The 20,846-nt window shown below is 53.7% G+C and overlaps 2 protein-coding genes across 4 annotated transcripts in view; one reads left to right on the forward strand and one right to left on the reverse strand.

Moving 5' to 3' along the window:
- LOC105474152 (ankyrin repeat domain 52) lies at positions 1-20,537 on the forward strand. 2 transcript variants are annotated; one of them, XM_011728609.2, is made up of 28 exons: positions 1-158; positions 491-574; positions 1,041-1,119; positions 1,317-1,387; positions 2,419-2,619; positions 3,151-3,238; positions 3,383-3,525; positions 3,826-4,038; positions 4,300-4,378; positions 4,686-4,800; positions 5,002-5,084; positions 5,191-5,308; positions 5,515-5,583; positions 5,768-5,908; positions 5,988-6,068; positions 9,538-9,649; positions 9,841-9,912; positions 10,182-10,383; positions 10,632-10,719; positions 10,796-10,913; positions 12,745-12,964; positions 13,150-13,237; positions 13,351-13,434; positions 13,543-13,688; positions 13,906-13,988; positions 14,205-14,287; positions 14,462-14,553; positions 14,946-20,537. In XM_011728609.2, exons 1-28 carry the CDS (start codon positions 132-134, stop codon positions 15,194-15,196), a joined length of 3,231 nt encoding a protein of 1,076 aa, XP_011726911.1. In that variant the 5' UTR covers positions 1-131; the 3' UTR covers positions 15,197-20,537. The 2 variants fall into 2 exon arrangements, with proteins under 2 accessions (XP_011726911.1, XP_011726912.1); XM_011728610.3 differs by lacking the exons at positions 1-158; positions 491-574 and adding an exon at positions 590-883 and having other exon boundaries at positions 14,946-19,579.
- Positions 20,494-20,846, reverse strand: part of LOC105474377 (solute carrier family 39 member 5) — an 8,350-nt gene continuing 7,997 nt past the window's right edge. For both annotated transcript variants that reach the window (XM_071071600.1, XM_071071599.1), the window contains exon 11: positions 20,494-20,756. In XM_071071600.1, the coding sequence (XP_070927701.1) occupies positions 20,613-20,756 (144 nt within the window). In that variant the 3' untranslated portion in view covers positions 20,494-20,612. The remainder of the gene's footprint in view (positions 20,757-20,846) is intronic.

The following is a 20,846-nucleotide window of genomic DNA, read 5'->3' on the forward strand; positions in this document are numbered from 1 at the left end:
CCCCCCGGTAGGCGGGGCCGCGCTCTCCCTGCAGCCGCCGCCGCAGCCGCCGCCTGGGCCGCTCCGTGTCCCCGGTGGAGCCACCGCCGCCGCCGCCGGGAGCTCGATGCGGACGGAGCCCGGGCCGGGCCATGGGGATCCTCAGCATCACGGACCAGGTCAGCCCTCCTGCCCTTCCCCGCTTCCTCCTTCCAGGGCTCCGCGCTACCGCCACGCGAGCCCGGGGATGTGCGGCCTAGGCTGGGCCCGAGCCCGGGGCTCCCGCAGCTCCCGCCCCGCCCCATGCCGCGCTCCCCTCAACCGAGCCGGTGTCCTTGGGGACCTGGCAACCGGAGGAGGCACCGCGGGAGCCCGCTCCAGCCAGAATCCCCAGAGTGGAGCCCCTCCACGGACGCCCCCCCCCCCAAACCTGGGTGCTCCCCCACCCCCACCCCCACACCGGTTCCGCTCCGGCTCCAGCCCGCTCTCAGATTGCCGGTTCTCCCTGCAGCCGCCCCTGGTCCAGGCCATCTTTAGCCGAGATGTGGAGGAAGTGCGTTCCCTACTCTCGCAGAAGGAGAACATCAATGTGCTGGTGAGTTGGGAGCAGGGAGGATGGCGAGACCGGAATCCTGGCTCCCGTGTTCTGGACCCCTCCCCACCGGTGGGGCGGCTCCGTGTCTCCTCTGCTCAGATGAGGCCGCAGTTCTTTCCATCCTGGAGTGAAAGCCTACTCTGCATTTGGGGATGGAGAGCAGGTCAGGCTTGCAGCCCAGATCACTTGGGCTGGGGATGCCCAGGAACGTTGTTCTCTTCTGAACCTCCGGAGTCTGCAGCGCCCCCACCCCTCCTGGAAAAAGGAGCCGGCTTCTCAGCCCATTGGCCCTGACTCCACCCTCCCTAGGTGCTTGCCTTTGACTCCCAGTACTGGGACTTAGGACCCTGCAGAAACTATGGGAAGAGGTTGTGGGGAAGGGCCTGGAGCTCTGAGGCTTGGGCTGGGGTGCTTGATAGCCCCCTCACCCCGCGCCCACAGTCCCTCCTCTTTTTTGCCTTCTTAGGACCAAGAGAGGCGAACTCCATTGCATGCTGCTGCCTACGTAGGCGATGTCCCCATCCTCCAGTTGCTACTGATGTCAGGTGAAAGTGGGGAGCTGGAAGGTGTGGCACATAGGGAGGGAAGGGAGGGGAGGAGTCTTTTTTGATATTCAAGGATTGCTCTCCCGGGCTTGGTCCAGGCAAGGCTCCAGCTCCATTCAGATTTCCTGGCCTGATTACTGGCTTCCTTCATACCCCCTCCTCACCTTCCATCAAAATAGGAAATTATATCCCCACAGGTGCTAATGTCAATGCTAAGGACACACTGTGGCTGACCCCTCTTCATCGTGCTGCTGCCTCCCGAAACGAGGTATGCGCCCCCACCTTCTTTTACCCTTTCAAAAAGGATGAGTTGCTTAAAGGTGGAAGTTAAGGGTCAAGGAGCCTCAGTCCTCAGCCCTACAAGCTGTTCTACCCTAGGTAGTGAGGAGATCAAATCTTGGCCCCTCCCTTCTACCCCTAGAACTGGCTGGTAAGGGGGCTGAGTGCTGCCAGCTGATGTGACTCAGGGAGAGCTTAACACTGGGCTGGCAGACTGCGGGGGCCCTGCTGCCAGGCCTGAGTGACTCATCCCTCCCTGGGGGGCCACCTTAAGTCTGATCCCCCTCTGGGCACTGAGATTTCTTTCCTTGTGATGGGGGATGGGTATAGTAATCTGTTGCATCCTTGGCCCTCAAGTAGCTTGAAAGTTGACAGCACAGGGGCCAAACATATTTCATCAGTTGGGTCCTTTGCCCTATTCCCATCAGCCCTGCAGACAGGGAAAGGGGGACCTCCTCCTCAGTTCATCACTTCCCTGGCTCCAGCTACCAGGGGGAGGGGCCGAGGCCAGTGGGAATGAGGTAGGTGGTGGTTAGGAGGGGCATGTTAGCTCGGGTTTTGCAAAGGAACCGGTATCTGTTTGCTTACTGAGATACTGAAAATAATTTTGGTGCCTATGAGAAGGCTAAAGAGGGTGTTCAGGGCAAGGTGCAGCAAGAGCATTTAGTTTTCCTAGAAGTGGTAGGGGGTTGGGATGTATGGATCTCCATGTGTAGATTTGTTTGGGAATGGATGTATGTGTGAGTGAAGATTTTCATGGTCTAAGTTGGCGAGTCAGGTGGCTTGAAGAAGAGCAAAGGGTCCTTGTTTTACTCAGCAAGGTAAGGAAGAGCTCAAGTTCTAAGAAGATCCAGAAGATGGGAAGTAGGTATTGAGAGGCTAGGGATGTTGGAAAAATGAGAAGAGACTCTGTGCTGGGGAAGACGGGGCGGTAGATGCTCTGCTGACCTATCCTCCTTCCATTTCCTGTTGTTTTACCTCCCGTTCCTACTCTCTCTTTTGTCCCCTGCCCCTCAACAGAAGGTGCTGGGGCTGCTGCTGGCACATTCAGCAGATGTGAATGCCCGGGACAAGCTGTGGCAGACACCACTGCATGTGGCTGCTGCCAACCGGGCCACCAAGTGTGCTGAGGCTCTGGCACCCCTGTTGAGCAGCCTCAACGTGGCTGACAGGAGCGGGCGCAGTGCTCTGCACCATGCAGTGCATAGTGGGCATCTTGAGGTGAGGACTGTTCCCATCCAGGCCCAGTTGGGGCTTTCCCTTTTCTTACCTTCCTACTCACCTTTCCCTGCTTCTGGGCCTTCAAGCCTGAAGGATAAGCAGCCCAGATGGTTATATAAACACTAAAACTCAAGCGCTAAATGAATGGTCAGACTAGATTAAAATTCTTAACTTGGACTTCAGGAGGTTGATAAAACCTTGGATTTTGCTTAGAAAATATCTAAGCAAAATTTTTGCTTACACGCCTTTCTGAAGAGAGTACATGTCTTTCAGCACATTTGCAAAGACAAGAGTTTAAGAACCACCACATCACCTGAAGAGACTCCCTTGTTTCCCTCAAAGTTCCAAATCTCTCCAGTATCTCCTCCTTAGTGCCTGCTTCTGCTGTTCCCTCAAGTCCTCCAGGTTGTTTTGCTCATGGAAAAAGGCATTAGGCTGCCTCAGCCTTTTCAGGAGATGAGGCCTCTGCTCTTAGGTAGGTTGAGGGCACGAATCTGACTCTGAACAGGTGTCTTTCATATCCTGATACAGACGGTGAACCTGCTCCTCAACAAGGGAGCCAGCCTGAATGTCTGTGACAAAAAGGAGCGGCAGCCTCTACACTGGGCAGCTTTTCTAGGTGAGAGAGAATACACGGGAAAATCAGAAATTTAACATTTAGGATTCCTAGAGCAGGGATATGGGGTTGCAGCCTTTGAAGAGAGGAGTGCCGGGCCTTAGAGTTTATCTTCTACTTCCTTTAGAGTGTCTTCTCTTTTCTCAGGGCACTTGGAGGTCCTGAAACTGCTGGTGGCACGGGGAGCAGACCTCGGCTGCAAGGACCGCAAGGGCTATGGGCTGCTCCATACAGCTGCTGCCAGTGGCCAGATTGAAGTGGTGAAGTACCTGCTTCGGATGGGAGCGGAGGTCAGGGCTTTGAGCTCTGGGGTTGGGGACTATGGTCAGTGAGTAGGAGATTATAGAGTCTGTTATGGAGATATGAGATATTGGGTTGTTGGTGTAGTTTTGGGAGGTTGGAAGGGCGTGGTAGAGAGGGTCTGAATAATGCTTACCTTAGCCATAGTACCCTGAGTACCTTAGTACCTTGGGTCAGAAACCCCAGAGGAACTGAGGCAGTCATTGGATTTCTGGGATCTGTAGGCTACATGTGCTGGCTTCTACTTTGTTTAAACTGATACCGCCTTACTCTCACTGCTGAATATCCAGATCGATGAGCCCAACGCTTTTGGAAACACAGCTTTGCACATCGCCTGCTACCTGGGCCAGGATGCTGTGGCTATTGAGCTGGTGAATGCCGGAGCCAATGTCAACCAGCCGAATGACAAGGGCTTCACACCACTGCATGTGGCTGCAGTCTCCACCAATGGCGCTCTCTGCTTGGAGCTATTGGTTAATAATGGGGCTGACGTCAACTACCAGGTGCCTGAAGGGATAAGGCTTAGACAAGTGGGGAGCGAAACCTGGCTCTAGGGGTCCTGACTGTATCTGGATAACTCTCGTGGAATTATCCACTTGCTTCCTGGGGTAATCAGACCTTGCCAGGGACTCAGGAGAGAGTGGGCTAAGAAGGTGCCATATGACCCTTTTGTCCTTAGAGATATGTCCTTGGAAGGAGATAGGGCATTCTCTGTGCTTTGCACTGGAAAAAAACAAAAACAAAAACCTACCATGTTTCCACAGAGCAAAGAAGGGAAAAGTCCTCTGCACATGGCTGCAATCCATGGCCGTTTCACACGCTCCCAGATCCTCATCCAGAATGGTATGGACCTGGGAGACTTTGTGCTCTCATCCCTTCCTCCCCCAAGGAACTCATTTCTAGAATCTCCCTAACTTCCGTCTCCTACCCTCTTCCGGTAGGATAGGCCCTTGGAACTCTGACCAAGGGACTTGTGGAAATGGCCCTGCTCTGCCCTGCCCAGTCTCCTAAGGCCTAGAAACAGGATAAAACATGTAGAATCCTGGGCCTGGCACCTGATGCATAGTAGGCACTCAAATCGTGGCTAGCTCACGAGAGTGGTCTTAAGCCTGAGGTCCGCCTGAGCTTGTGTGTGTGTATCCCCTCACAGGCAGTGAGATTGATTGTGCCGACAAATTTGGGAACACGCCACTGCATGTGGCTGCTCGCTACGGACACGAGCTGCTCATCAGCACCCTCATGACCAATGGCGCAGATACTGCCCGGTGAGTCAGGGCCCTGACTCCACTTCTGGGCTGCCCAGATCTGCATAGACTGCTCACATCAACCATGGAGTCACAGAGAAGCTTGCCAAAGGGCACCTTGGAGAACCTCCTTCCCTGACTCTAGGGTAGTGGTGGGTCAAAGAAGAGGTCTTACTTGGTCCCTCCTTGACCCAAGGACTGAGTTCCTCAACTTGTCTCTAGGCGTGGCATCCATGACATGTTCCCCCTGCACTTAGCTGTTCTCTTTGGATTCTCTGACTGTTGTCGTAAGCTTCTTTCCTCAGGTATGTGCTGATGGGCTGGGGATTGGCAGGTGTAGAGGGGAGCAAAGGCCTTTCCCTCCCTGCTGAACACTCTCAGATGTGACCTGTGGCTGTTCTGTGCCTCCAGGTCAGTTGTACAGCATTGTGTCTTCACTCAGCAACGAGCATGTGCTTTCAGCTGGGTTTGACATCAATACACCTGACAACCTTGGCCGTACCTGTCTTCATGCTGCTGCTTCCGGAGGGTGAGTTTTTCTTTCTCCCATCCTTTGAGCAGGGAGCTGGGCAAAGGTCTGGGCCTGTCATTCTTGCCTGCCTAGATCTATTCCCCCTCTCACAATGAGAGCAGTCACAGCAGAAAGGGCTTGCTAGTTCCATCCCTCCTTAGCCCCACCCTGGGCCTGTGGCTTCCCTTTGAGGCTGTAACTCTCTTAACACATCTTTCTTTTAGGAATGTTGAATGTCTTAATTTGCTGTTGAGCAGTGGAGCTGACTTAAGGAGGAGGGACAAATTTGGCAGGTATGCTGATATGCAGGGGTAAACATAGGGAATGTCTGATTAGAGAAACATGGTAGAGGGAGGAAGGGTTGAGATTGGAGAGTTAAATAAGGAGAATGTTATGAAGCAGCATTTAGCTGCACATCTGATTACATTCGGATCTGTCTCTGATTCTCTTCCCCACCCTCCTTCACTTCTTCCTCAGGACACCACTGCACTATGCAGCTGCTAACGGTAGCTACCAGTGTGCAGTAACATTGGTAACTGCTGGGGCAGGTGTCAACGAGGCTGACTGTAAAGGCTGCTCTCCCCTCCACTACGCTGCCGCTTCCGACACTTACAGGAGGTGAGGCTACCAGTCTGGTCCTTCTCAGTCCCACTCACCTCTCTAAGCCTGGCCCTGACTTTCTCTCTCTCCTCCCCAGAGCGGAACCCCACACACCTTCCAGCCATGATGCCGAAGAGGACGAGCCACTGAAGGAGTCCCGCAGGAAGGAGGCCTTCTTGTGAGTAGCAGAGAGGGCCCCTGGGATGTGCTTTCCCACCCATGCAAGCTCTGGCCCTGCTGTCCTCCTACCTACTCTGAACCTCCACCCTACACTGCTGCTGTACTGCTGGTCAGCCAGCAGTGTGTCTTGAGCTCTCTGGGTTTAGTCCATAGTGGGCAAAGACAAAAAGTATGAGATTGAAACTTCGGAACTTCAGGGAAAAAAAACCCAGAAGTATGAGACACAGTTCCTTCCCTAAAGGAACGAAATGGATGTTTTTTTTTTTTTTTTTGGAGACAGAGTCTCACTCTGTTGCCCATGCTAGAATGCAGTGGCACAATCTCAGCTTACCGTGCCCAGCCAGTCTTCTTGAGAGGATTAGAAAAGCTAAATGTACAAAATAATTTGTTTATTCCACAAGCATTAACTGAATATTTACTTACTAGTTTCCAAGTACTATGCTAGATACTAAGGATAAAAGATGAGGCTGAGTGTGGTGGCTCAAGCCTGTAATCCTAGCACTTTGGGAGGCTGAGGTAGGCCGATAGCCTGAAGTTAGGAGTTCAAGACCAGCCTGACCAACATGGCGAAATCCCGTCTCTACTAAAAATACAAAAATTAACCAGGTATGGTAGCGCACACCTATAATCCCAGCTACTCAGGAGGCTGAAGCAGGAGAGTTGCTTGAACCAGGGAGGTGGAGGTTGTGAGCCGAGATCACGCCACTGCACTCCAGCCTGGGCAACCGAACAAGACTCTGTCTCAAAAAAATTAAAATTAAAAATAGGCCAGATGCGATGGCTCACGCCTGTAATCCCAGCACTTTGGGAGGCCAATCGCAGCACTTTGCGTGGGGGTAACCCCAGGCAGATCATCTGAGGTCAGGAGTTCGAGACCAGCCTGACCAACGTGGTGAAACCCCCATCTCTACTAAAAATACAAAAATTAGCTGGTCATGGTGGCAGGCACCTGTAATCCCAGATACTCAGGTGGCTGAGGCAGGAGAATCACTTGAAGCAGGGAGGTGGAGGTTGCAGTGAGTCAAGATCACGCCAGTCCACTCAACCTGGGTGACAGAATGAGACTCTGTCTCTGAAAAAATAAATAAATAAATAAAAATTTTAAAAGGAAGAATTGTCCCAAATTTCTGTCTTTTGAAAGCTAGTAATCTGTTGGGAAAGATAAATAAAAGGACACTTGTGTATACTAATGTAAGATGATTTAATGACAGGAGAAACTAGGTTTAGGGTATGTGAGAACTCCCTGTACTATCTTCACAATTTTTCTTTTTCTTTTTTTTAAATTGATTTATTTTGTAGGACAGGAATCTCTCTGTGTTGCCCACACTGGTCCCGAACTCCTGGGCTCAAGCAATCCTCCTGCCTCAGACTCCCAAAGTGCTGGAATTACAGATGTGAGCCACCACACCCAGCCCACAATTTTTCTATAAATCTAATAATATTCTAAAACAAAAAGTTTATTTTTTGCTGGGCACGGTGGCACATGCATGTATTCCCAGCTACGCAGGAGGCAGGTGCAGGTAAGGCAAGAGGATCGTGCAAACCCAGGAGTTTGAGGCTACAGTGCAGTATGATCATGCCTATGAATAGCCACTGCACCCCAGCCTGGGCAGCATAGTGAGACCCCATCTCTAAAAAAAAAAAACCCACAAAAATCAGCTAGGCACAGTGACTCATGCCTGTAATCCCAGCACTGAGGTGGGAGGATTGCTCGACCCCGGGAGTATGAGACCAGCCTGGCTAACACATAATGAGAACCCATCTCTATTTTATTAAATTTAATTAATTAATTTATTTATTTATTTGAGATGGAGTCTTGCTCTGTCACCCAGGCTGGAGTGCAGTTGCACAATCTCGGCTCACTGCAACCTCTGCATTCTGGGTTCAAGTGATTCTTCTGCCTCTGCTTCCCGAGTAGCTGAGATTACAGGTGCCTACCACCATGCCCAGCTAATTTTTTTTTTTTTGAAGACCAAGTCTCACTCTGTTGCCCAGGCTGGAGTGCAGTGGCATGCTCTCGGCTCACTGCAGCCTCCACCTCCTGGGTTCAAGCAGTTCTGCTTTAGCCTCCTGAGTAGCTGGGACTACGGGTGCACGCTGCCACGCCTGGCTAATTTTTTGTATTTTAGTACAGATGGGGTTTTCACCATGTTGCCCAGGCTGATCTCAAACTCCTGAGCTCAGGCGATCCACCTGCCTTGGCCTCCCAAAGTGCTAGGATTGCAGGCGTGAGCCATCACGCCCAGACTAATTTTTGTATTTTTCATAGAGAGAGGGTTTCACCATGTTGGCCAGGTTGGCCACAAACTCCTGACCGCAGGTGATCTGCCCACCTCAGCCTCCCAAAGTGCTGGGACTACAGGCGTGAGCCACTGAGCCAGGCCCCTGTCTCTATTTAAAGTAAATAAATTAAATAATTTTTTAAAAGATTTATTTATATATTTGTTTTGTTTTGTTTTGTTTTGTTTGAGACGGAGTCTCATTCTGTCGCTCAGGCTGGAGTACAGTGGCTCGATCTTGGCTCACCGTAAGCTCTGCCTCCCGGGTTCACGCCACTCTCCTGCCTCAGCCTCCCAAGTAGCTGGGACCACAGATGCACACCACCACGCCTGGCTAATTTTTTGTATTTTTAGTAGAGACGAGATTTCACCGTGTTAGCCAGGATGGTCTCGATCTCCTGACCTCGTGATCCACCCATCTTGGCCTCCCAAAGTGCTGGGATTACAGGCGTGAGCCACCCTGCCTGGCCTAGGATTTATTTTTTTAAAAAGGACACTAAAATCCAAGAAGCTCAGCTGTTACTTGCAGCAAGTTACTTCTCTATGCCTCAATTTCATCACCCACAGTAGGGATAAAAATAGTATCTACTTCATAGGATCTTTATGAGGATTAAATTATTTAATATACATGAAGTACTTAGAACTGTGCTTGACAGTAAGTGCTAAATACTTTATTATTATTACTACGACTACAACTACTACTAAGGTATGAGAAGGCTGCCAAGGGAGCACAGAGGAAGAGGTACCTTCCCCAGGGAAGGTTGGGAAAGGCCTCACAGAGGAGAGAAGCTGGGACTGAGTTTGAGATGAACAGGACTTACTCGGCGGGGCTGGGAGGAGAAAGCATCCTAGGGCAGGGGTCGGTGTGCCTGAAGGTGGGGAAAGCATGTCAGTCAGCAGAAGGTTGATAACTGAACATCATGCCCTAGGTTCTCTAGGAGAACGTTCAGAGGATAAAGGAGGGCATTGAAGCCAGAGGGGTTCAGGGCAGACTTTGAGAAGGTAAAGTAGGTCTGGAGCTAGGATTGAAGAATGGATAGGATTTAGAGAACCTACCTAGAGCTAAGGACCGGTGGCGGCCAGGTAGGCCTGGAGGGGTTCCCTTGGTCCTCTCCTCTGGCCCTCCCAGGTCTGTGCCCTCCTGGGCTGGGCCTGTCCCTGCCTCATAGTCTACCCTTGGCTCCCCAGCTGTCTGGAGTTCTTACTGGATAACGGTGCAGACCCCTCCCTGCGGGACAGGCAGGGCTACACAGCTGTGCACTATGCAGCCGCCTATGGCAACAGACAGAACCTTGAACTGGTATGTGTTGGGGCCCGGCCTGCAGGAGGGGAGGCAGGGGCACAGGGTTTGTGGATTCCAAAACTAAGTGTGGTTCAATCAAATGTGGTCTTCAGATCCAGAGGCTTAGTGGGGATTACTGCGAGTCAGGGACTGGGGTACTTATCTTAGGAGTTCCAGAGTCTCAGCACCTACTTTCCTGTCCATTGCAGCTCTTAGAAATGTCCTTTAACTGCCTGGAGGATGTGGAGAGCACCATTCCAGTCAGCCCTTTGCACTTAGCTGTGAGTCCCATGTCTTTTTCTTTTGCCTTCCTTGTCCTGCCTGTTCCCAGGCCCTAACAAAGGTGCCAGCACTTGTGAAGTTATCCTTGCTTCTGCCTTTTTGTGGGAGAGGGGATAAACACAGTGCAGGGTAGGAAGCCTTGAGGGGCCCAAGGAGCTTGTCGAGGACTAAGACCTTGAGCTTCCCATGGACCCCAAGAGCAGAGAAGGGGAAGGGAAGAGCAGGGAAGGTCCCAAGCTGTGTGCACTGGTTGCCTGCACCCCTCCAGGCCTACAACGGTCACTGTGAAGCCTTGAAGACACTGGCAGAGACGCTGGTGAATCTGGACGTAAGGGACCACAAGGGCCGGACCGCACTCTTCCTGGCCACGGAGCGCGGCTCTACTGAGTGTGTGGAGGTGCTTACGGCCCATGGCGCCTCTGCCCTCATCAAGGAGCGCAAGCGCAAGTGGACGCCCCTGCACGCTGCTGGTTAGTGCCCACTTGAGGCTGCTGCCTTACCCTTGCCATGCCAGATCCCTCCTGGATGGGAATGGGGCTGGAAAGTGGAGTAGGGTGAGGAGAATAGAGACTTCAAGCCCTGATTCATAGCTTCCTATCCTCAGAGATTTCTCTGTGGCCCAGGTCTTCCTGTAACATTGACCCCAAGTCCTTTAGGCTTGACCTCGCCTCCCTTCTTCCTCTTGGCCCTGCCCTGACGCGGGGTCCCTTTCCCCTAGCTGCCTCTGGCCACACTGACTCCCTGCACTTGCTGATCGACAGTGGGGAACGAGCTGACATCACAGATGTCATGGATGCCTATGGACAGTGAGTGTGGGCCAGGGTGGGGTGCAGGTTTTCCAGTCCTTGTGGGATCCTCACTCCTCCTCCTGCCCCTCTGTAGGACCCCACTGATGCTGGCCATCATGAATGGCCATGTGGACTGTGTACATCTGCTGCTAGAGAAAGGATCCACAGCTGATGCTGCTGACCTCCGGGGCCGCACCGCCCTCCACCGCGGGGTGAGTGAGCTTCTGGGGGGGATTGTTTGCATGTGGGCCTCAGTGTGGGAGCACGGGACTCACCAGCAGTAGGGAATCCAATTGTCTAGGAGGCGAGCCAGGATTTTGTGCCCAGTCTCTTTTTTTTTGGAGACAGGGTCTCACTCCCATTGCCCAGGTTGGAGTGCAGTGACACTATCACGGCTCACTGCAGCCTTGACTTCCTGGGTTCAGGTGATCCTCCCACTTCAGCCTCCTGAGTAGCTGAAACTATAGGCACATGCCACCATGCCCAGCTAATTTTTGTATTTTTTGTAGAGATGGGGATCTTACCATCTTGCCCAAACTGGTCTTGAACTCCTGGGCTCAAGTGATCCCCCAACCTTGGCCTCCTGAAGTGCTGGGATTACAGGTGCGAGCCACCAGGCCCATGCTGTGCCCAGGATCTTATTGAGCCTTGTGCTTGCTCCAGGATGAGTCCCTGACATCCCCAGCTGATTTCCCTGGTATCTGTGCTTTGTTTTATTATTATTATTATTATTGTTGTTATTATTATTTTTGAGACCGAGTCTTGCTCTGTTGCCCAGGCTGGAGTTCAGTGGCGTGATCTCGGCACACTGCAACCTCTGTCTCCCGGGTTCAAGCGATTCTCCTGCCTCAACCTCCCGAGTAGTTGGGATGACACGCCCAGCTAATTTTTTTATTTTTAGTAGAGACCAAGTTTCTCTGTGTTAGCCAGGATGGTCTCAATCTCCTGATGATGAGATCCACCCGCCTTGGCCTCCCAAAGGGTTGGGATTACAGGCGTGAGCCATTGTGCCTGGCCGATATCTGTGCTTTGTAATCACATACAACTGAGTGCTTACCACTCACTCTACTTGGGATACCCTGCTGGCCCCATCCCATCACATAATGTCAGCACCACCTAGATCCTCTTCCGCGACCACCTGTCCTCAGCTGCCTCCTCCTCCCACAAGATTTTTTGATCCCTTAGTCTCCTTCTTCTCTCTGTTTAGTCTTTCACTCCAGAGCTCTAACTCTTAGTATCCTGAATGTTTATTGGCATAGAGAGAGTCAAGGAGGGAGATGTGGGTCTTTGACACTTAGAATCATTGTTGTAAAGGGCCGGGCGCGGTGACTCACGTCTGTAATTCCAGCACTTTGGAAGGCCAAGGCGGGTGGATCAGCTGAGGTCAGGAGTTCGAGACCAGCCTGGCCAACATGGTGAAACTTTGTCTCTACTAAAAATACAAAAATTAATTGGGCGTGGTGGTGCATGCCTGTAATCCCAGCTACTCAGGAGGCTGAGACAGAATTGCTGGAACCCGGGAGGCAGAGGTTGCAGTGAGCCAAGATCACACCATTGCACTCCAGCCTGGGTGACAGAGTGAGACTCTTGTCTCAAAAAAAAAAAATAATCATTGTTGTAAAGACAAGGATTGAGGCCAGGTGCAGTGGCTCATGCCTGTAATCCCAGCAGTTTGGGAGGCCAAGGCAGGCGGATCACGAGGTCAGGAGATCAAGACCATCCTGGCTAACATGGTGAAACCCCATCTCTAGTAAAAATACAAAAAAATTAGCCGGGCATGGTGGCACCTGCCTGTAATCCCAGCTACTCGGGAGGCTGAGGCAGGAGAATCGCTTGAACCTGGGAGGCAGAGGTTGCAGTGAGCCAAGATTGTGCCACTGCACTCCAGCCTGGGTGACAGAGCAAGACTCTGTCTCCAAAAAAAAAAAAAAGACAAGGATTGGAGCCCTGGAAGTGGTTCTTACTCCTGAGCCAGACTCAAGCAACAGGCCAGCAGAAAAGAAGGAGCTTTTCATCCCCTTCACACCCCCATGTTACTCACAGGCAGTGACTGGCTGTGAGGACTGCCTGGCTGCCCTGCTGGACCACGACGCATTTGTGCTGTGCCGAGACTTTAAGGGCCGCACACCCATTCACCTGGCCTCAGCCTGTGGCCACACTGCAGTACTGCGGACCCTGCTGCAGGCTGCCCTTTCCACAGACCCCCTGGATGCTGGGGTGGATTACAGCGGATACTCGCCCATGCACTGGGCCTCCTACACTGGTACTAGACTGGGGCCTCCACAGGCACAGGAGTATGTGTTGGAGTGTGTGTAGAGGAGGACGGGTGGGTTTTGGGAGTGACCTGGGTTGATCTGAATCTGGAAGTGGACTGGAGTGTCAAGACACAGGACAGACAGGGAACCTTGTTGTTTTTCTCCATCACAACTCTTCCTTACTCATGCCCAGGACACGAAGATTGTCTGGAGTTGTTACTTGAACACAGCCCGTTTTCATACCTGGAAGGAAACCCCTTCACTCCTTTGCACTGTGCAGTGTAAGTCCCTTCTGCTGCGTCAGCCCTTCTTGCGAGGGCCCATGACCTGAGCTTAGGACAGGTAGCCTACTTCCCTTGTCCTTCCTGATGACCCCTCCTCCCTGTTCCTCTAGGATTAATAACCAGGACAGCACCACAGAGATGCTGCTGGGAGCTCTGGGTGCCAAGATTGTGAACAGCCGAGATGCCAAAGGACGGTGGGTGATAGAAGACTTGGGGAGAAGTCCAGTTGCCTCTGGCTTCCTCTTTCTGCTTGGGCAGTATACTCTTCCCTATTTTAATCTACCCTGATCCCCGCCTTACAGGACCCCCCTTCACGCCGCTGCCTTCGCGGACAATGTCTCTGGGCTCCGGATGCTGCTGCAGCACCAAGCCGAGGTGAACGCCACTGACCATACTGGCCGCACTGCGCTCATGACGGCAGCTGAGAACGGGCAGACCGCTGCTGTGGGTGTGTAGGGGCCACTTGTGGAAGGGAGGAGCTCCCCTGGGGCATTTGCAGGATGGGTCAGCCCTGCCTGTGGAGGCTGGCTGGGGCCGGGCTTCAGACATCAGGAGGGTTGTCTTTGGATGTCTCGCCATCTGCAGACGGGATGCAAAGTGGAGAGCCGGGATGGCTGCTGCTTCTGGAGGGAGGGTTCAGTCCCTCTGTCACATTTCTCTCGTAGAATTTCTGCTGTATCGAGGGAAGGCAGACCTTACTGTGTTGGATGAGAACAAGAACACGGCCCTCCACTTGGCTTGTAGCAAGGTACTTACCTGAAGTGATTGGGGGACTGCATAAGGGGCAGAGCTTGATGAAGAGAGGTAGGTCTCGGTTGTAGAGGGGACTAGGGCGGAAGTGAGGATTGTCCAGCACATCCCACTGGTGGGGCAGCTGTTTGTCCTCCTGTTACTCTCCCAACTCCTGCCTTGCACCCTGCCACACTTCTACTTCACAAGTCTCCACTCTGTTCCCCTCCCTCAGGGCCATGAGAAATGTGCCCTCATGATCCTGGCGGAAACCCAAGACCTTGGCCTTATCAACGCTACCAACAGTGCGCTGCAGATGTGAGTGCCTGGAAGGGGGCTCCTAGCTGGGGGAGGCCGGTGGGTGACGCAAAAGAGTGGCTGCTGTTCAGAGGCTCTCTGGAGCCTGTAGTATTTGTTCAGCACCCTTGCCACCCTGTCTGGAGGTGGAAGGGCAGCTTAGCATCAAGCTCCTTCTTTTTCCTTTTTTCCAAGGCCACTCCACATTGCTGCCCGGAATGGTCTAGCTTCTGTGGTACAGGCCCTGCTGAGTCGTGGAGCCACAGTGCTGGCTGTGGATGAAGAAGGTGGGTGGGGTCTGGAGCCCCCTGCCTTTCTTGGGTTTGGGGTCAGGGACATTCTTTAGGAGGTGACTTCTTAATCTTGCTTTACATGGGATTTTCTTCCCAAGGGAACTCTTCAGAGTAGGGAGCCCACATCAGTACTCTGGAGTTTCGGAGGGGAGCCTGCAGGGTCAGGAGGACTCCACACCCCAGGCTTTGATTCCCATGTCCACCCTTTAGCCCGTACTTAGAGAATCTGCCTGTCAGTCTTCCTGGGCCCTCGTCACCCTTGGATTCTGCCCCTGCTGGGTACCTGCCTGCCTTGGCTCCCTCCACAGAGAAAAGACTTCAGGGCTTGGGGGAGCCTGGCTGGGATACAGGACTCTGTGCCTCAGTTCTCCCCCTTGGCCCTGCAGGTCACACCCCAGCACTGGCCTGTGCCCCCAACAAAGATGTGGCGGACTGCCTGGCCTTGATCCTTTCCACCATGAAGCCTTTCCCACCTAAGGACGCCGTCAGTCCTTTCAGCTTCAGCCTGCTCAAGAACTGCAGCATTGCAGCTGCCAAGACGGTGGGTGGCTGCGGCGCCCTGCCCCATGGGGCCTCCTGCCCCTATAGCCAGGAGCGGCCCGGCGCCATTGGGTTAGACGGCTGCTACTCTGAGTAGCCCCCTCCAGTATCCCTCCCCCGCCGGTGGCTTGATATCTAATTCTATTTATTTAGAAAAAGTCTAAACATTTAGGGCACTTTAAAGGAGAACACGACTGGGTGGAGGGGGCGGAGGGGAAGGAAGCCCTGGGGAGCAGCTGCTCACCCCTTTGCCACACCATCTTGGCCTGGCAGGGGTCTGGGACTGACAGGGAGCACCCCAGGCCCTTGGTACCCCCAGGGCGACCCCTTCTGCCAAGTGTCCCAAAATGATTGCTAAATGCCTGGCTCCCCCACTCTTTGACTCCATCTCTTGGTTCCCTCTTTCTGCTGCCAGCTCCCCTGACTCTTCCCTGGGGACTCCTCTCTGTGTCCCTCTTCTCCCCTGCCCCTGCTGCCAGGCAGATCCCTTCTTCTTCCATACCCATCACTGCCTCCCTGCTCGGCCGGTCCCTCCATCCCCGCAGCAGTGAGAAGCCTTAATTTCTGGTACTGTGTGAGCACTCTGGGGGTGTCCCCCTCCCCCTTCAGGGGCAGCTAGAGGATGAGGGGGGAGGATATTTAGCACTGGGGCCTGGAGCTTTTCCCCCACTTCTGTACCCTATCACCCCTAAAGTTCAAATGCAAAACACTTGAAGCAGCAACTACTGTACCTGGGCCCCAATCCTGCACTCTCCCCTGGCTCCTCATATGCAAATCAAGGGCTGGTTCTGCCCCCACAGCCTGCCCCATCCCCCTTCCCTCCCAGTCCTAGCCTGGCCCCTAACCACGCACTTTAACCTTGCTTCTTTCTTTTATCTTCTTTTGGGAGGGCAGAGCCTGTGGCCATTCCTGCCCTGGCTCTCCTTTCCTTGAACTTTGAGGCTTGTCATGAATTTTTAAGTAAATGTTTTATCCTTTAGGGGAAGAAACAAATTAATTTCCTGCCCATTTCAAAACCACAGCCCTAGTATGTCCACTGTGTTTCAGGCATGTGTTTGCATGTATATGGAGGGAGGGACCATGTTCTTCCTCCTGTGCCCCCAAGCCCATAGTTTATCTGTGCTCCCGATCTGCCACCACCTTCCGTTATGTCCAAGAGTACCCACTGCCCCAGTCACTCCTGATCTGAAGCCAAAGATGGTAGGAGGGGCAGGGCCGACAAGGGACCGTGGCTACTCGGGACCCAGGCTTCCCCTCCAGTGTGAGGAAGAAGCTCTGACCTAGAGAGAGATGAATAGGTACTGGGGCTTGGTCCCTGCCTTCCCAGCAGGGAGGAAAGATGGAATTGAGCTAGGGGCTGCATTGGTAAGATTTCTAAAAGTCGCACCCCAAAAGCCAAACTGGGCTGGAGTGAAGAGGGGGCAGTTTTCTCTCTAAATGTAGCATTGAATTTGGCCCTGGTCCCTTTAAGTGCTCTGTCCACCCATCTCCTAGTGCAGCCTCCTGGACAGTTGGACCCACTCCTGCAGCCCAGTGTTCCCTTCCTCACACTCAATACCTCAGCCAGGGGCCAAGACACAGAACTTGAATAGAGGTCATGCCCCCTCCGCCCCAACAGTGCATCCTCGCCCAGTTTGGCTGCCATCAGTATTGTCCCCTGAGAACTGGACAGGCTTCGTTTACACAGTACAGGGTCTCCCCCTGAGGGGATCCTTCAGCCTCCCTCCCCTACCCAAGTTTGCTTTATTCACAGTCTTACCCATCTTTTAGTTGTATACCCTGAATGTCTTGCCATCCTTGTCAAGGGTGGGCTGAGGGGAGGGGGGCGTCCCAGGGACCCCCTTCCCTCCCCAATGGATACCCTTAACCATACCTCATGCTGGTTTCCAGAAGCCTGGGGTGTGTCCAAGTCCTTATCTTTCCATGGTCCCTTTTGATACCCTGTGTCTGTGTCTTGCTTCTCCCAACCCTCAGTTCCTAAATCATTTCAAGGCTTCCAAATGACCATTATTGATGAGAAGGATTGTGCAGCTTTTAGTTTTTATTTTTATTTTCAAAGCCAAAGGGCCTTGTGACGCCCCTCTTGCCCACCTCCCTCCACACCGTGTCCTCCCCTATATGACAATCAATGTGACCTCTCTTAAGGGCTGCAGCCCCCATCCCCAACCCTGCTGGCTCTGCAAAGCTTGCCTTCCCTTCAATTCTCTCTCCTGAAATCTTCCCATTCCACCCCCTCCTTCTCATCTTGGTGCTGGGAATTAGGTGGTGGGGGGCAAGGGGAGTGAGGAGATGGGTCCTCCAGAGAGAACTCGCGGAGTGTGAGTCGTGTTCTCCTTTTGCGACGTTTGGTGATGGCGGGAAGCATCCGAGTGTCTGTCAGGAGCCCCGTTGTCTTGCTAGATGAGATTTCTGGGGGCTGTCTGCTCCCTGCTGCCCTCAGCACACTGTCAGCAGTGCTGGGAGGTGGTGGGGAGTCCTCTATCCCTCCATATGTGGCTGTGAGGAAGCCTGGGGGACAAACAGCCTCCTCTCCTTATGCCAAAGGAAACCCCACGCCCCACCCTGGGCTCCCCAGCCCTAGTGTTTTTTGAAGCATTTTGACCATTCTCATGGCCACTGCATATTTATTTTAATGTTAAAGTTTTTTTTAAACCTCTTTGACTTAAACGGGTGTGGAGAAGTAAAACAGGCAGAATGCCCCCCAATCTTCAAGGGAGAGGGTGGGGAGGGAACAGCGCCTTCCCTTTGCCCTCCCCCTTCCCCCTCTCCCCACCGCAGCTCTAAAGCACTTGCTTCAAGTAATAAGCACTTTTGTGAAAAGGCCTATTTTAAGCGAGGACCCTGGGAGCAGCCCCAGGTCCCAGCAAAGGAAACAGAGCGAGGGCGACATAGGAGACAGGGAAACAGACGTGTGAATCAGAGGGTGAGATGGAAAGAGCCAGTTTTTAGTTTCTGATTTTTGGGGAGCTATTTCTGATTGGGCGGTGGCTCTGGTAGGGTCATGTACTATATCCTTCAGAAAAACGAATGGCACAAACTGTGGGTCCCAGGAAGGACCAGCAGACCCGGGTCACTGCCACTGTCCACTGAGACTGACGGGCCACCTCCCCCGCCCCGTGGCCCCCTGAGCCATAGGACTGCTGAAAACCACTGAATGTACAGCCCAGGTTGGGGTGGGGAGCAGCCCCTGGGGGAGGGGGCTTCTCCTTTTGTTTGGTGCTGTGGGGGGTGGGAGAGATGAGACTGAGGGACTGCCACCCCACGTAGACGTGTTTCTTGGGGTGGAGGGGCTGAGGAGGGCCTACCTCCCTCTCCAACCCCAGCCATGGCCCCTCTTCCTTCCTCACCCCTATCCGTTTTGACTGTAAGTCCAGCTCACCTTTGCCTTCAATATGTAACCAAAGGAAAACTCAATACTGTTTCCACCACTGTCTGCCCACCCGAGCACCTTCTTACTCCCTGGACCTAGAAGGGGAGAAGAGGCTGGGGGTGGGGTGGATGGGGCCAGAGTGAACGGTTCTACAGCTGTACCCCCAAAACCTCCTCCAGGGTCTTGGAAGGGGTCCTGAGAGGTGGGATTGGGGCTGGGCTGGCAGGGCTGAGTTTGCGCGCTGTGTATCTTATGCACGTGAGTGTTTTTGTCTGAATGACTCCAGTGACTGCTCCAGCGGGGAGGCCCCTTCCTCCTTACCTCTCAGCCATTTCTCACCCACTTCCCATACCCAGTGTTCATCCCCTACCTCCCCTTCCCACCGCAAAGGAAAATAGCCTTACAGACCCTAGCCCAGAAACCCTACTCCTGGGGCAAACCAGTATGGGCCCCCGTCCCGCCTAGTTTGAACCCTACCTTTTAAGAAGGAGGGATAAGGAACAAAGCAGCCCCTTCCCCTCTAATTGTGGTGGCTCCAGCCTTCTGCAGCCTTGACCCAGGTGGGGCAAGGGCGGAGGTGAGGAATCTTTGAGGACCAAGCCCAGTGGTCTGGGAAGTGGGAGGTAGAGAGGGAAGGGTCTGCCTTGGGGGCTCCCTCCTCCCAACCCAACCCCTAGAGAAGCGACCAAATCCCAGAGATGGGGTGAAGCTGGGGTGGGGAGGGTCTGCTCTTTGAATTACTTGAAGGTACTGACTCCAAGGCTGCTGTTGCCCACTTAGGTGTGAGGGGGACACTGTCACTGCATTTGGGAGGGCAGAGGGTGGTGGGTGACCAGAGGATCCACCTTGGCCCTCACCCACTCCTGCTAGGCCCTTTCCCTGGGGAATCTGGAAGCCTGACTTTGCCCCCAGGGAAGTTGGGGAGCGCCTTCCCTCCCTTCTCCACCCCTCACTCTGGGCACCCTCTCCAATTGCACTAAAGTAGCTGTTGTGCCAGTCTGCCCCCCCAACAGTGGGGGAGGTCTCTGCTTCCAGTCTTCTTCCCCCGCTGCCTCCGCTCCCACCCTGGACAATCTCCTTGTTTCCCTTGTGTTCCTGGATAGCTCAGCTTTGTATGTGTGTTTGGGGGGTAGGGGTGGGTTCTGACTGGAGTGGGTTTGGCAGGGGTTTGGGAAGGGTTAGGGGAGGATGGAGGATGAAGTCTCCTGCCCCCTTCCCCAGCTCCAGGCCACAGAAGCCTGGGAAGGGAGGGTGCCTACTCTCGCTGCTGTGTGTCTTGCAGATGTGCCAAAATGGGGGTGGGTGGGATGGGAGGGTGCCTGGCAGAGCAGCCCCTGGGGTGGCTCTCTCAAAGCAATATAGTTCCCCTGCGGGGGACAGCAAGACAGGGGAGAGGGTTGGGGTGGGGACCTGGGGGTTCCCCATGTACAGCTGTGTATATTCAGGGGTGTTCTCTGTCTGGTACCCGCCGTGGGCATCTATGTGTGTGTGAACCTCCCCTTCCCCAAGCCCTGCATGACCTGTGATGCTGCAGACACCACCATCCTGTGTGCAGGTGTGTGTTGGGGGGCACGGAGGGGCATGTTCCATGTCCTGTTGCACCCTCTACCCTGTGACCCATGTACTCGGTTGTAGGAAGTAAAGAGAACTGAGCACAATTCACTGGATTCTAGTGGAATCTTTCTCTAAGCAATTTTCCCATTCCTGCCTCTCCCTGCCCCGGAACCACCTGTGGTGCTAGTGTTGGGATCAGGGGCGTTTAACGCTGGTGGGCAGCAATAAGGGGCAGATGTGCCCAGATGCCTGCATCCCCAGGGTGCCGAGGGCAGCAGGAAAAAGTGGGGACCTCGGTGCATTTGCCCCACCCCTCCCCTTCCTGGGCTAAAGCACAATGCTCTCCCCGCAGATTAATGACCCTGCGCCCTCCAGGCCCCTACTCACATCCTCCCCCAACTGGCTTCGGGTCCTCCCACCACACTCTGGTTTTCTATGCTGTTTTGGTGCAAGTACAACTGTCGTAGTCATGGCTTTGGGATGGGTTCTGTTTATTAAAATCCTGTTGCTCCTACTGGCCCTGTGTCCCGCCTCCATTCCTGTGGTTGGGGGGAAGGAAGGGCAACCCGACCCCTTTCCACTGGCCCTGTCAGCCCTCAGTGGTCACGGGCAGTAGCCGCTCCTCCAGCAGGGCTATGGCAAGCATGAGGCCGCCCCCCAGCAGCAGCCCCAGCCCCTGCAGGAGCACATGGGGCGTAGGCGTGGGCTCCGGAGGACGAAGCAGGGCTGGTAGCTGAAAGAAAAAGAGGATGTCAGGATTCTGGACTTGCCCCTGACCTCTCAACACCAGAGGAAGGGTGTCAAAAAGCATCAGCAGCCCCCG

This window comes from Macaca nemestrina, chromosome 10 (assembly GCF_043159975.1).
Source record: "Macaca nemestrina isolate mMacNem1 chromosome 10, mMacNem.hap1, whole genome shotgun sequence".
Taxonomy (NCBI): Eukaryota; Metazoa; Chordata; class Mammalia; order Primates; family Cercopithecidae; genus Macaca; species Macaca nemestrina.